This window comes from Simochromis diagramma, unplaced genomic scaffold (genome assembly GCF_900408965.1).
Source record: "Simochromis diagramma unplaced genomic scaffold, fSimDia1.1 OVJJ01000685.1, whole genome shotgun sequence".
Classification (NCBI taxonomy): Eukaryota; Metazoa; Chordata; class Actinopteri; order Cichliformes; family Cichlidae; genus Simochromis; species Simochromis diagramma.
In genome coordinates, this window is record NW_024387477.1 from 5,877,461 (window position 1) to 5,893,375 (window position 15,915).

Genomic DNA, 15,915 nt, shown 5'->3' on the forward strand with positions numbered 1-15,915 from the left:
TTATTAGAGAACATAGTTTATATTTCTAAATGATGAATGACTAAAACAAAGTATATTTTAATTCTAAGTAATTTATATGAAATCTTTTTTTTAAATATAATAGGTCCTAATAATATAAATATAAATATAAAAAATAATATAAATAACACAAATGGTTTGTATACACATTAAACTGTCAGATATAATAAGTATATCGTTATATAAACAAATACCCATAATAAGGTTTTTCTCAAACATACCTCCAGAACTGTTAAAAATCATGGAGAGATAGAAAAGCAGAAATAGAATTAGCATGTAATTAGCTTTTCATGGGTACACTACGCAGATGTAAAAAGTGTCATAATTCTCTCAGTTGCAATAACTAACAATAATTAGCTAACTTATAACAGTCCAGTCTGGTGAGTTGGTGAAATTAAGCTAGATGGCATGTAATGATCTGCCACCATGTCGCTAGCTACAGGGGGACTGTTTAGGTTAAAAATACCTATGTATCACCACAGGTAATGCCTTTTTAGGGTGAGGCTTAAATAGTTCTAAATAACAGTACACTACACACTGAGGTCCAGTCAGCACAGCATTTTGAAAGTTCTGACAGACTAGTACCAAGATGGCATCAATGCCACATGGTTGGACATATATTCTACAAAAAGACACGGGTAAGCTTAACATTCATTATGAATTCTTAGTTGGCCATTGGGTTAAAATATTAGTGTCCTAGACCCTGACCCCAGATGCTCTTTTGAACAAAATGCTTCCTGTTTTTGTGAAGTTTTATAAATTGAGCTTAAGCACACATAGTGCTAATAAAAAGCTGTGAAGGGTTGAATGAAAAAAAGATTTTTTTTTTAGGTATTATATCTTTTAAACAACAAGATGAGGGAACTGTGGCATGTTGGGACAAGAGTCCAGCTAAACAGAGGAGGCTTGGACCTGGAAGTATTATTATCTGAGAGTTCATAAGTCAACACTTAACAAGGAGACCTTTGAAGACCAGTTGCTCTTCCTTTGCCTTCCTTTGCATCCTTTCCTTTCTTGTACAATGCCATTTTCAATCTCTCCTCGGTGATGATGCTAGAAGGGTGGTAATTAGTATAAGTGCACTTTTGCATGTATTTGCACAAATCTTTGTGTGTAATCTGTGTTGTAGTGCTGGTGGTGGTGGTGGTGGGGTTGTTGGACTTCTGCTCTACGGATGTCATAATTAGGAACTGGAATTCTGTGAATTCCTGAGAAGGCTACACGGTCCTAGAAGGCTTTTCATCTGCTGCATCAGCCCTGCCCCCTCTCAGCCTCTGGCCTTATGGAAAAATACAACATGTTCCAACACACACCATCACGGCAATCAATTACCCCTAACTGTAGAAAACACATCGTAAACAACAAATATCCCAAAACATCCTACAATTGTAACCTCATGGCACTGAGGTTCACAAACATCTGTGACATGCTGGTTTGATCTGGACCCAACCACTAATTCATGAGCTGGCTAATTAACCTCAACTATTCTAAATATATCGTGTGCTTTATTTGTACCACTATAAGAAAATAGTTCCTTACTTGGTGTTTTTGTTTTCCAAACAAGAAAAAAAGTGGTAAATGCATCCTCAGCAATACAATAAAATGCTTTCCTTAAAGACAGGTACTCATATATAAGCCGGTTATATGAACACAATAACAGTCAAATGCTTTCTGCATATGCCGGCGCCAGAATAGAAACAATGCTTTCCAATCAAGCCATGTCAAACAACACTTTTCTAATGAGCTGCCTACCAGGGTTATTATTGCTCACGGATGTTGCGTCCAAGATGTATCTGAAAAGCATAAGCTAATCAACGACCCAAATAAAAGTGTGGCTACTCCTCCTACAGAAAGTAACTGCTTATATACCAGCGATTCTTCAAACCCACATAAAACTAAGCTGAGAATTCGGCAAAATTCACAATTTTTTACTTTGAGGTTTGGCAGTACACACCAAGAGTGAGGTAGCTTTTCTAGACAATTTTGGCTGCTGATTTTCAACTTAAATGGGGCTTTGGTGAAAAGCCTAAAATTATCCTGCTGGTTATCGTGAGGTTAACTAAATTTTTTTGCTTCATTCTGCCATGAAGTACTTGTATTGTGATTTTTGGACTCTGGTTAGAAATGGAACAACAGAGGGTTCGTTTGATATCACCAGAATTACTGATACTAATACACCTGGTGCTACTATAAAAAGACAAAAAAACAATAATAATAAGAGTAATACGTATTTAAGCAATTTTAGATTTATTTGTTTTTGGATTCTGGTTTTAGCGTTATTGTAAATTATAGCAGCAAATATTGCTTTACACCTAACATGACAAGTGGTAACTCTAAATTGCCCATAGGTGTGTATGTGGGTGTGAATGGTTGTCTGTCTCTATGTGTTAGCCCTGCGATAGACTGGCGACCTGTCCAGGGTGTACCCTGCCTCTCGCTATAAGACAGCTGGTATAGGCTCCAGCCCCCCCCCGCGACCCTGAAAAGGATAAGCGGAAGAGAATGGATGGACGGATGGATGACTAATAGGTTTGTTTTTAAGGTGTACTGACATTTCTGACATGTCAGTTTGTCCAAAGGTCGTGTAACGCGAGAGTATTTGCACTGGGAGAAATGCATGTATCTTTACATTTGGTTGCCAATTATTTAACTGCCGCTGATCAGCAGTTGATCAAGTGCCATTTCTTGGAATATCTTGTTTGAGCCTTGTGTTTAGGGCTCTGTTGAGTTGTTTCCTTTGTGTTTTGAGTAATGAAATTGATTTAAATGTCCCTTCACATTTGGATACCTTTTAATAGCCCTGGATTGACACCCAGTGCCCAAGACCTCACAGTGCCCTTATGTGTAAAAAATCCAAACACACGGCCAAATTCAATTTAGTTTGCCAGCCTTAGTGATGCTGGAGACATCCAACCTATTAGTTTTTCACAGGTTGGCCTAACATCAGGTTTCACTGGCCTCCGTGTAGGCTGGTGTTACTATGTGATGATAATTACACAATAAACATACTGAAAAGTGTAAAACGTATTTCAGCATTAATACAAAACCCTATTTATAAATCCATCAAGGTGAGGTTTCAGCCACTGAACAAAGGCCTCTGTAATTCAATTACATTCAGTTCTATTTTATTTATATAGTGCCAAATAACAACAACAGTCACCTCAAGTTAAAGACTCTACAATAATGATGTAATGACAGCAAAAATCTAATTGTACCGAAGCAAGATATGCCACAGGATCACGGACTGCAAGAAGTTTATGTTTGTGTAGGTTTGTGTGTGTATTTTTTGTGTGCACATTTTTATTAAAGGGCAGTGATCTGTCATGGTAGGCGTGCTGCCAGGAGATGTGGTGACAGATGAAATGAATGACACGGAAGAAGCTGTGTGGTTGAAAAATCCTTCAGAAACTAAATTAAGTCAATATGATTTCACCTCAAATATATATGCATACGTCACACAGTCAGCTCATTCACGTAGCTTCCATATTACCAGCAAGTGAATAAATTGATAAATGAGGTTGCCATATGCCCTCTCAAACACATTTATATGCCAGGACCAGCATTTTAGTCTTACAGTGTTCCAATGCAAGAATACTGTGAGCCAGCTTGTCTTCTAACACAGTCTAATGAGGCAGCACCAAATGACTATCCACTCTAACACTCTTTCTCTACGTGCACTTCTCTGAATATCCCCCATGTCTTGGCTGACCTGACTCTGAATATGGGTCACAGGCTACACAATCACCTTGTAATTACCAGAGAGTAAACAAGCCAAGCCAGAGGAGAAGTTTTAATGATTGTCAGGCTGCCACAAAGGACCCTTCATTTCTAATGAGGGGTAAGTGTGTCATATTATGTTGCACAATTGTTGGACCTGACCAACACGATAAATATAGCATCTCTCCAATATTATGGGATCAAGGACATTTTGGGCGATCAGTGCAATCAAACAGAAGTGTAACCCAGAAAGACTTCCTCTGCTTCGACGATGATGTCAAAGCTGACCTTACATAATAAGCACTTTGCCCAATTCTTGAATCAGATGATTAATTGCTCACCAGTCTTTTCAGCAGCTATGACACTATGTGCCACCCACGTAGTCCACTCTGGCCTCATGTCTCACTCTCATTAAACGGGGCCTTTGTGTCCCAGCTGCTCTCGTTTTGTCCCAGCATGCCCACCTGTGTCTCTAGCCATGATGACATCACCTCTGACCTAATCGAGGTTAGAGCATCCAAGGTGAGGGCTCTCACAGGCAGCTACAGTCCATCTCTTTCCCCTTATCACTCAATAACTCCTTTGTGCTGGCGAGGCCTGTGGGCTTATATGGACAGTAATGAGACGGGGCACTTTGTAATCTGCCAGCACTGTAGCAATATAACCCATACAGAGCAAACTCTATAATAGCACATTGTTTGAGGCAAGTTAAGTGATGGTCTGTGATGTGGTGCTTTCACACCACTTGGAGTCACAGCCCAGAGCTGGCCTGCTGAGCTGGGCCAGTAAAACCTCTCTTTTCACGAGTCAGGTGAGTTAACACACCAAGAGACCGGGAAAAGCTTTGCAGCTTGCTGCTGAAATACTGCGAATTTTTATGCACACTCACAAAAAAAGTTTAATCTAAACACACCTAAATGATCTCGTGGTTAAAGAAAAAAACTGCACTGTCATCCCGCTAAATTCGGAATGGTCTTATAAAATAAGTTTTGAATCTGGTCAGGGTTTGGGAGATGCAAGGAGAGGAGGCAACATCTCATGCACGCACACACACACACACACACACACACACACAAATGCACACAGCCATAAACTGAGCCAGATTTAGAAACTAAGATATCATATTCAGGTTCCTCGAAGACTTTGGTATGTGATATTTCACAGCTTCTTCTTCTCACAGCCCAGCACTCCTGCTTTCTCGTGCGCTTTCTATTCTGAGAGAGTTACTGAGTTATGTTGACACAGCAAAGTTTAAGATTCTGCTTTGATTTACTGCTTAGATTTTTTTTTTACAGCATCGTTTTTATTAAGGTTTTTTTGTGGCTTTATTTAACAGCCCTCAGACAACGTAGCAAGTAAAGACGTGGTATGCTTGAGTAGAATTATGTCAGTGATATAGAGGTCATATGTCATCACACAGTTCCAGCGGCTCACTGGTTGGGTTGGTTTGCACAAGCGACTAACTCAGTATTAAAAACTGTTATATAGCAGTTTTATTAGCATATATTTTGGTTTTAAAGGCATAGTTTACTTTTTATCTCTCTTGCTGGGAGTTATTTGAGAAGACTGGCACCACTTGTGCACATGTCTGTACTTAGCACAAAGAAAGAAAAACAGTGAGATAGTCTTGTATTACGCTCTCGGGGGAACCTCGTTTTGTCAGCATAAAACTGCACTTTACGTGTAGATTAAAAAGAAAAAAAAAGACACAAGTTGCACGTTCAGAAATAATACCACCTGAGGTGACTTTTTTTTTTAAAGTTACTGTTTTGACAGCACGGGATACCGTAAGGTTTCGAATCAATCCTCGGTGGGGTCACTCAGGAGTTATTGTCCGGCAGTTTTCCACAACAAAGCCTGAACTTGTAACCAAATTACACACACATGCTTCCCGTAAAGCATCGTAAAGAGTCTGTAAACTAGTAACATTAATTGCTGTCACAGAAGCCTCTCTCGCAGTGAAGCGTCCCCCTAATTCACACACAAATACGCACACACTTGCACACACACCCCAGCTTGGCCTCTCTGTTGTGGTTTCATTGGTCGGTCACTTGCCAGGGCCCCAGGGGTCCCAACTCAGAACACATGTCCGCTTTCTGTATGTTTACAGTACAGCAGTCAAAGTGAATGAACGTTACGGCTGTCAAAGCACACTTGTCTCTTTTCTGGACGCTGTCACCGCAAGAAGACAATGCCTTTGTGCAATGTAAACATGAAAAATATTCTTAATACACCAAAAACAAAACACAGTTAAAAAGTAAAAATAACAGCTTTAGCTGCCACGTGAACCAGACCACAATGATGCTCACACTTTAGATGTCTCTCATCCACACACCGTCACTGCTCTGCATGCATGCATGTAGATATACAAGTGTGCAGTCAAGATGTAAATGACAAGTGCTTGGAGGCTGATGCGCAGCATCACTGTCACATCCCCAAAATGTGAAAATAGCTCAAATCAGCACTGTAGACTTTATAGATGGGAAGACATTACTTAAAACATAGTATGTTAACCTCTGTAGCGGGTACCAAGCAGTAAACCTAACCTGCTACTGACAAAGCGATTGGACTAAAGGTGCAGATTAGTCACTAAATGGAAGTTTATGTGAGATTTTTCAGTCAAATTTACAGCTGTGTTTTGAAACTATACTGCAGCTGGACAATGTCTGATCATAGCATAAGATTATCTTTAACCTTGTGCACAACATTTTAAGTCATGTCATTCATTTGGTTTGTCAAACCGCTGAATGTTCTGGCTCTCTGTGCCAATGCTTGGTGTTTTGTGTTGCATTCAAGTAAAACATTAAATATGCATTGCGCGATAGAGGTCCTCGTCTCTCCACCATTCACCAAGTAACTTTTTTTTTCATTGGTTGTACTTATTTGTATTTTTGTATTTCCTTCAGATATCTGTACCTGAGCTGAGGTAATGCAAAAATGTCCCTGTCGTGGGATCAATAAAGTCTTATGTTATCTTATCTGTAAATACTGGGATGCACAATTATATGAAAAGGATGAAAATGCCACAAAACCTGTGAACCATCTCTTGAGTTGCGATATTAGCATCAACTGCATTTATCTTGTAGGTAAAAGAAATAAATGAAAAAAAATTACATGTGTAGGTGTCCATCAGCTGGTGATTTCTCTGTTGTCTGTGTTTCTGAAACTGTATGACAGGCCCAACTAGGCTCCACATAGAGCCACTGCAAATGGAGTGTACACAGTGAAACTAAGTGAAACAAATGTTGATGCTATTGTATTTGCCTAAATATTTCACTTTATTCAACTTTGATCCTTTTTTTTATTCTTAACGACTGATTTTTTTAATGTGGTGGATGGTGAACGAAGTGAAGTTGTTTCTGCTTCCAAAGCGAGGCATGCCAGAAGAAGTTTGCAAACTGCTGATGTGCACTGACTCGCTGAGGACTCAGGTATTCCTGTGAAAAAGCTGCAGAAAGAAGCAAGTGCACGTGCCACGAGTGACACTTTTGCTGAAAGTGACTGCGGCTGTTAAAATGCCAATGATCACAGCAGAAAGGTCGTTAGGTTTTTGTGCCTAAACTCTCCAGGGGTTATTTTTCCCATACGGCCTGAATGCAGCATCAGTAGGCAGCGGTGATGCACACGCTATTACGAGCCTGTGGTCCACTTCAGTGCCCTGATTGGGCCAAATCGAGGGTGTGTGGACAGCGTGGGCAGTTTTTAACAGACGTGAATTGAGCAGGAGACTTCACTTTGTGGTACAGACACAACTGGAAACTGATCAAGCTCGTCTCCAGACACGTGCCACTGCGCGCTATACACCCTCCTGCGTGGACGTGATGGAAGTCGGCTGGACTTTTAAAATACTGGAGCGTTGCAATTTCCATTCCGTGCACATCAAGCTTAAGCCAATTTCTGATACTATGTATCACTGTACAGTCTATATAGCTGTGTGTTTGAATTGAATATTAATAGCATATTCAAAAAAAATCGAGTATTACGACAAGTAGAGAAGACAGAGTGGGGCAAGATTGTCATAAATTCATGGCAGAAAAAAAAAGTCTACCACATCCACCAGAGGAATATAATGGGAATATTGAAATGCTGAGGTTTTCTGTGCTGCATCATCTCCTAGCCAAAATACCTCCCATTTCTCAGCTGTGGTGACTTCTCCAAAACTCATTCCACTGACTAAAAACCTCAATTAAAACGATAGATACTGCAGTCTCGAGACAATAATTATCTATATTTAGAGCTATAAGTGATCATCATTTTGGTTTAGGTTAAAGCGGGAGTCCAGTTCCCACTCTAGGCTAATTTCATTGATGGTCTAAATATAGGCTAGGTTCTTTTTTTCTTTTAGTTTCCTTTTTTTCCTTTTAGTTTTTTCCAACAGTCAAAGCCAGAGCTTCCCAGGAAAATGATTTTTTCTTTCCCTGAAAATAAATTAAATGTTATGATAAACAGATTTCAAAGTTACAGATCTATGAAATTTGGGCTGCCACAATCAGATGCATGCTTGTCTGTCTCTTCCTCTGTCTGTCCTTCACTCTCCCACACACATGCACACACATGCACACAACTTCCAATAGTTTATGGGGCATCTGAGCAGTGGCGTAATGTATTTACCTTGGGTTCTGGTCGTAGATGGATGGGCCGTTACCACCCACCCTTCCACCCCCAACGTAGTTTGTTACACACCTCTGGGTTTTAATAGTCAACCGATGCCTGTGGTTTGAGGAGGTCTCCTTTCCTTGCACGTTAGGCAAAGAGGAGAGTTGCTCAGGTTGTGGATGTGAGTGTGTTCATCCTCCTGTGTGTGAGTGTAGACAGCTGGGTTCATTGCAGAATGGTCGCCCTAGTGCTGTGCTGTAATTAAAAATGAAAAGGAACAGACAATTAGTATCAGTGGGCCCCCTGGAGGCTTCAGATATAAATGCATTTCCCACATGCTGCACCTTGATGGTCATTTCCTGCTGTCCTTGCCATTTCTTTTTTCCACATGTAGCAGCCCTCTGGCATCCCAAGCCATGCACCCATGCTTGCATCACTCTACCGACTCCTATAGAGGGCTTTACCTGAAAAGCAGCAATGCCATTAGGTCACTGGAAAAATTCAGAATATGGAGACTTAATGTTCCTTCTGCAGTGAGCTTGCAGTCATTCCACATGGCATCCTCAAGTGTTGCTCTTGAAAAAGATTCCTCAAGCGTCTCCAAATGCGCAACCTTGCCAGTGTTTGTCCTCTATTCTTAGATCACTCCCTGTAGTAGTGAGTAGGAACTCATTGTCACAGACTAAACTGGGAATTGTGTAACAGAGCTCTCTGTATGTAGTTCCCCATAAAAAAAAGTTAAGGAATTCTATTTATAGCAGTCAGCAGTCAGTCATAAAAGTTATTATAATCTGACCTTAAAATCAGTGTATATTATTAATAGGCTGGTGTGCAATTGCCAGGCAGTTAAATTTCATTAAGCGTTTCTGTCACAGCAAACTTTGCACCCACCTTCTGTGGAAGCAGTGTTCTCACACATGTTGTCGACACTGCGCTTAATTTAAAAGCTGCCTTGGAATAATGAGTAGTAAGCTGCAGATCCACTGACATCAGATTGCTTTTTTATTGCAGAGTGTTTGGACATTACACATGTTACTTTTTCCAGCATATTGGTAAGCGTAATGCGTCTTGAATCTCCCACTGCTCTGTGTATCCTATGTAAGTGTTTCCATGGCATAAGCAGACTTTCTGTTTACTTTTCATTGCTGCAATAAAAAGCAGGAACTGCAGCTTATCTTAGATCAAATCAACTAGATAAAGACTATTAAACGTCTGGTTGGGATATTGGATGTCTGAGGGTTATGCTGATTGTAGAATTCAAGTCAGCTTACTCATGAATATTGCCTTAGAGGGCCAGTTTTTATGGCAAAAAGGGGACTTTTCGCTGGACACTCCCCTAAAACCTTGGACGTGGATTTCTGCGTCTCTGATTGGTTGTAAAGCCCCGACCGACAACACCTGCTTAACTCCTTCATCCAAATTGACACCCGGGGCTCTCAGAAATATAGGCAGCATCACTTCCAGCTCGTGCATTCAGTCCAACAGCTGCCCCATAAGCCACCGAGCAGCAGCTCCGTCGATCCAAGGTGCACCCTCACCCACGCAGAGACACTCGCACTCGCCGGATCTTTGCAGTGGGGATAGAAGCTCATTGTCGGAGAAGCAATGTTTGTCAAACTGGCCGTGCTGCTGCTGCTGGTTTTGTCAATACTGGAGCAAGTAGTGGGAACGGATAATATTGACATTTATGACACCCCCCCGGAGAAACCTGCGAGCCAGAAAGGACGCCTCTCGCTGCAGAACACAGGTAAGAAATGAGTGGCAATAGAGGTAAGAGTCGTGGGGTTTGACCGGACACGTGTTTCTCGTGGCTGCACAATTAAATCATGCAGGAGGCACGTTCAGTCGGTTTTGGCAAATCCGTTTAAAAAAAAAATGTTTTATTTTTATGTATTTATTTTAACTTAAATCCCGACGTTTCACTCGAGAGACGTTTTTCGATACCTGCGAAAGACGATATTTTGTAAATACTCAGATAGAAATTCAGTATGTTAGTAAACTATTAATAGAACGGCGCAAGGTAATAGGCAACGTATACGGCAGCGCATCTGGGTGTGCGTGCGCGCTTGTTAATGTGTGCGCGCGTGCCACAGCTGATTATTTCAGTGGTTAGCTGCTTAAAAAAATACATGTAAATATGTATGTCTGCGCTGTGTAGGCTGTCTCCTGATATCAGTGCTGGGTGAGGTGTGCAGGTTAGTAGAGCGGTAATGAGTGCACTAGTGCGGTGCTTGGTCTGCGCTGAAGGCAAGCTGGAGTTAATTTACTGAACCAATCCTCTGAGGCAGTAGTGCTTATTAAATACCATTAAAAAAAAGGGGGAAGTATGCTTCACCCAATTAACACAAAGCCCCAACACCAATACCACCACCACCATCACCTTCTCGGACTGCTGCTCTTTCCCTGGAACTTGCACTTTACATTGGGTGATTTTTACCCTCACAGACCCCAAGTCTTGGTCGAGACCGACCATGTGAACCTGTGTCAAAATATTAGAGCCTAGTTGTTATCTTTCCTCCACGCTGAAAAAAAAATGGGGACAAACTCCAATGCAGGTCTCTCTCTCTCTGCAGAGACCCTGGTAACACCACTGTGTAATTCAATGCAAGCTGCGGCCAAGCTCGTACGATCCAAGCACATTCCCGTGATGCCAAAACAAGCACTGCTGACAGCGGCTCACTTTTCCTGCGCACTAAAGTTCAACTCAGTGCCTACAAAACCCCCGTAGCAGCCCCCGCCCCTCTGTCCTCCAAACACACACACACACACACACAGCCTCACCACCACCACTACCACGAAAAAAAGAGGCTCTTTGTTGACAAGCGGGATTTCTAATAAGTCACACTTAATCCTTTATTTGCTGTGGTCGAGACAGAGTCTCCTTTTCTTGCAAACAGGGCGCAACTCTGACTGTGAGACAAAAACTGTTCTCACGCCCATCAGTTACCAGCTCCAAAACTTATCACCTGTGTAATGATGTATTACTTAAGTTAACAGTTAACGGTTGTCAGAGCCAGACTGAACTGTAAATGCTCTGTTGCCTCACGAGGTAACTTGCCATCTGCCACATTAATCTAAAATTGATACGGGGTCCCACTGTGATTTGTGATGTGATTCTGCCCTTTTTTTTGTTTTTTTGATACTTGTATCTGATGCCTGCAGTTAAAACGAAAGAAAGGGGGAAAGAGACAAGCCTTTGATGTAAATGTGAAAAGTTCTCTTTTTTGTGCTTGCATCACTGCTGTTGCATTTTCAGTATGCACTTGATTGGCTCTGCAAATATAAGAGTGCAAGACTTGTTGATGCACATTTAGGGGGGACACTGAAATGGCTGCTTGTGTTTCCTCCACAAGTAGTTAAGGCTGTATCTGCAATGCACCATCCTATCTCAATGCTAGGCAGTGCAGATGGATTGTGGTGCAGAATGACACAGTAATATCTGTCACCAAGTGTTCCTCTGCAGGAACCCCTCAGCTTGGGGAAATTAAGACTTCCTCTCATCCCTGCACACACCCTCCCCTGCATTCTTTCTCTCTCTATTAGAGAGAACGCACACAAACAGCATCTGTGGAAATAGTTATACGCCACATCAGCTTTATGATTTGTGCAGCAATCGGTGCTGAAGTGGAGTTGTGCCTCCAAGCTGTATGGTCTTCGTTGCCAGCACGCTTGTAACGGGCTGCGTGCTTTCTATGCTGAGAGCAGATGATAAGGTCCCTCCTCTAACCTGTTCTCTGTTTCCAGCTGAGATTCAGCACTGCCTGGTGAGTGCAGGGGATGTCGGCTGCGGTGTGTTTGAGTGCTTTGAGAACAACTCCTGCGAGATACGAGGGCTACAGGAAATCTGCATGACGTTCCTGCACAACGCCGGCAAATTTGACTCTCAGGTACTAAACTAATCTGTCTGTTTGCAAAAAAGAAAATGGTAAAACAAGAGGCAGCTTTCCTTTTTATTAGTCCATTGCTTCTGAATCATCAATTTTCTTTTTAGAAGTGCGATCATACATGCCCTGAACTAATCATGTATTTCTTTTTCCCTTTCTTGACAAGTTCACATGCCTTTCAGCGGAGTGATGTGTGTACAGTTAGGACTAAGCGTCATGAGCCAGCTGGCTAGAAGCCCAGTGAGCTCCCTTTTCATACATAGCAGAGGTTGAAACCCTGCCAACCCAGGCTTGACTGGGGTGTTAATATGCCTATAGGGTCACATACTAGGAACTTACATTTCAGAAGATTTCAGTAGAAGAACAGCGGTATTTGACTACTGATTACAGAATTACATGTCCATTTTCCTTGTGAATAAAGTGTAGTTACCATTTATAGAACACAACCAAAAATACACTCCAAAACTACTAAAATAGATGTACGGTACCCACAAAATGCCAAAGCTATCTGTGTAAGTACTATACATGCAAGAGAGAAGGAACACCACATGAGCTTGCTCTATAGCTGATTTTCTAGGAACTTAAAGGGAACCCGTCTTTATGTGTACATAGGGGAAGTCCTTCATCAAGGATGCTTTGAAATGTATGGCGCATGGTCTGCGACACAAGTTCGGCTGCATCAGCAGAAAGTGTGTGTCCATTAAGGAGATGGTGTTCCAGCTCCAGAGAGAGTGCTACATCAAACACAACCTGTGCTCTGCCGCTAAGGAGAACGTGGCCGTCATGGTGGAGATGATCCATTTTCCAAGATCTATTCCCCAAAGGGTAAGGGACTGATCTGGACCAGGTTTAGAGCGGTATTTTCTCTAAGCCGTCCCTTCTCTTTAATCCCAGATCTTTTTTTTAAAAAGAAATTACGATTCTGTGGATATTTTTATTTGTTCTTCTGTTGATTGTAAAGATGCATCTCAGTGAAGTCTATCCATTTGCTAGACGCTTATTGTACTTCCAAACCTAATGTGCCTCTCTCTGCTCAGTCCATATGTAGAGCTGGTGAATATTCTCCTGAGTTGTGGAGAGGAAGTGAAGGAGGCGCTGTCACGCAGCGTCCGACTACAGTGTGAGCAGAACTGGGGGGCCCTCTGCGACAGCTTGAGCCTCTGCACCTCAATGGCCCCGTCTCCTGCCAGCACCCCAGTCGAAAACCGCCGCCACCCCATGCCTTCACAGCCTGAACCGGAGCACCCTCGCCTGCCGCGGCAAGGTGAAAAGGAGAAAGCTGGTAAGGCAGGCTTCAGCTCTCACCCACGTAACCGCAGCCAGGGACCCCGCCGTCATAGTCCGGAAGCTGGAGTGGTGGCTGAGGAGGAAGACCCCAAGGCCACCGACATCCGGAGGTGAAAGCTCAGGAAATGGACTTTTGACCTCCTACACCATTTAAAAGCCACACTTGCAGACTTGTGTACACCTTCACACAACTACAAACACACACATATTCACACACCTTTCAACACACACACACAAATTCCCATAGACTGAGCTGAAGGAAACAAGCCCCGACTTTTCCTATCCTTATTCCGCCCTTTCTAGTCATTCCAGCAGTCCCACATGGTAAATGTGCAGGGTAATCATGGTGTAGCTCATGCCAGACTGTAGGCCACATTATCATTATTATTATTATTATTATTATCATTATTATTATTATTTTAAAAATGAATAACAATTGTTGACTATTTCAGCTGTTAGGACTATTTTGGCTCTAATATAGCATTTTCTCAAATCATACTTACTGTAAGATTTGATTATATTTGTATTATTTATTTTATTCTTTATGCAAAGTTGAAATATCAATATGTACATAGAATATCTATATTTATATGAACATGTATAAATATAGTTACAATATGCAATACTGATATACTATAGGTGACATAGTATATGGTGTGCTGTCTGTCATTCTCTTCACAGTATTGCACCCATCACACAAAGGTCTGTAGATATGTAACATACACTATTTGCTGTTTTCAAAGTGGAGATATGTATTATAACTATAGATACTTGATGATTAATACAAATTGTACAGGATTTAAGTCCAGTTCTGGCACATATGAATTGTAGTGCATGACGGCCATTAAATGTGTGCATTCTTCAAAGTGTAAGTCCACTCGGAAGAGAATGCAAACGTAATGCTACAAATATGAGCAGTTAGTTCACACTTGTATGTATCGATAAGTCTCTCGCAAAGCTAGAAATAAGAGCGCAGAGATGCTTCGTCGATGTCACCCTGGCACCGCTCTCTGGGCAGCAGTCAATGGGGATCTGTATGCTTCACGAGTATTAGATATATTCTATTCACGTGTCTTACTTTAAATGCAAGTATCACACCACTCTCATTCATTGTTAATAGAGCTCTGGAAACTGTGTGTCAGAGACATTGCAGATCGGTGTCAGTGTGTTTGGTTTCAGGAGCCGTCACTCATGTTCACAAACAGCAGCTGAAATGTCAAATGTGTGACTGTCAGCTATCAGCGGCAAAGAGGATGTTCGATTTCAAATGCCCCCCCCCCCCCCCCCCCCCCCCCCAAAAAAAAAAAAACCCAATCACAAAAATCAGCGTGCCTAAAGTCATTAATGTCCACCGTGACCGCTTCTCTGTGATTTTAATTGAATGATGATACTGTGTCATGAGGGAGGTTTTAATGTTAAAGCTATTTTGCGAAGGTGTTGAGCCACAAAGTCTCGGATTTTGCATTGTCGGTTTGTGTTTGACCAGTGCAGCTTGAGAAATAAGACCACATTAGCTCAGTAGTCACCCTCTAGCCAGAGACCGTTTCCTTTAAGCAGCCTGGATTTCCTCTCGACGACGGCACCAAAAAGGCCTGCATCCTCACTGAACCAGGTCGAGCCATGTTGCCCTTCCTCGGTGTCCCAGTGGGTAGGAAAGAGGCTTGACAGAAACCCTCCAGATCTCCTGGCCCCTATAAATTAGTCCTTATTCATCTCTGGTCCCATACCTAGGTCAGACATGAAGGCCTGTTATTCTACCCGTTAGAGCCGCAAGCAACACAGCGAGGACCCAGGAACTGGGTTAAGTCCACACACGGGGGCTCTGGCGCTGTTATTCTAAATGTTATATTTACAGAGGCCACCAGAGAATTCCTCTGGGTCACAGCCAAGAGCCAGCAAAACAGAGAGGCAGAGACGAGTGGAGCAAGGAGTGAGACGAGCCCAATGTTCTTTCTTTCTTTCTTAAATGTGATGATTCACTCTGTCTTTCCTTCTCCGAGGACTCTTCTTTTCCTCCTTTAGGGCACAGACATGCAGATTTTTGACCATTTCAGGCCAGTCACATGCTTCAGTTGTGGAAGTGCAGTTTATGAACACATTTCACCACATGCTGAGGAGTGCTTTGTGCAAAAATAAAAATAAGACATGTTCAGATTTTGTGGCTCAGTTAAAGCTTTTTCACAGTTTTTTCTCCTTTTACTACATACTAAAGATAAAGATTTATTCTCCCACTCATTTAGACACGATCTTAATTGCAACTTTGAGGCTTTTTTTTAATCATTATTAGTATTACTATCATTATTATTATTTTTTTGTGGAAGTTGGGATTCCTGTGACATCCCAGCATAAGACATAAGCTAATCCTATGAGAATGTACTGTATGTTTGTAACGTGACAATCTGTTAAGCGCTCT

The 15,915-nt window shown here is 41.9% G+C and overlaps 1 protein-coding gene across 1 annotated transcript; it reads left to right on the plus strand.

Moving 5' to 3' along the window:
• Nucleotides 1-9,640: 9,640 nt before the first annotated feature.
• Nucleotides 9,641-15,629, plus strand: LOC120723922 (stanniocalcin-2-like). The gene is given in 5 exon segments (XM_040015765.1): nt 9,641-10,078; nt 12,076-12,218; nt 12,828-13,016; nt 13,018-13,040; nt 13,253-15,629. Coding segments are annotated over 5 exon segments (861 nt in total). The 5' UTR covers nt 9,641-9,936; the 3' UTR covers nt 13,617-15,629.
• Nucleotides 15,630-15,915: the final 286 nt, after the last annotated feature.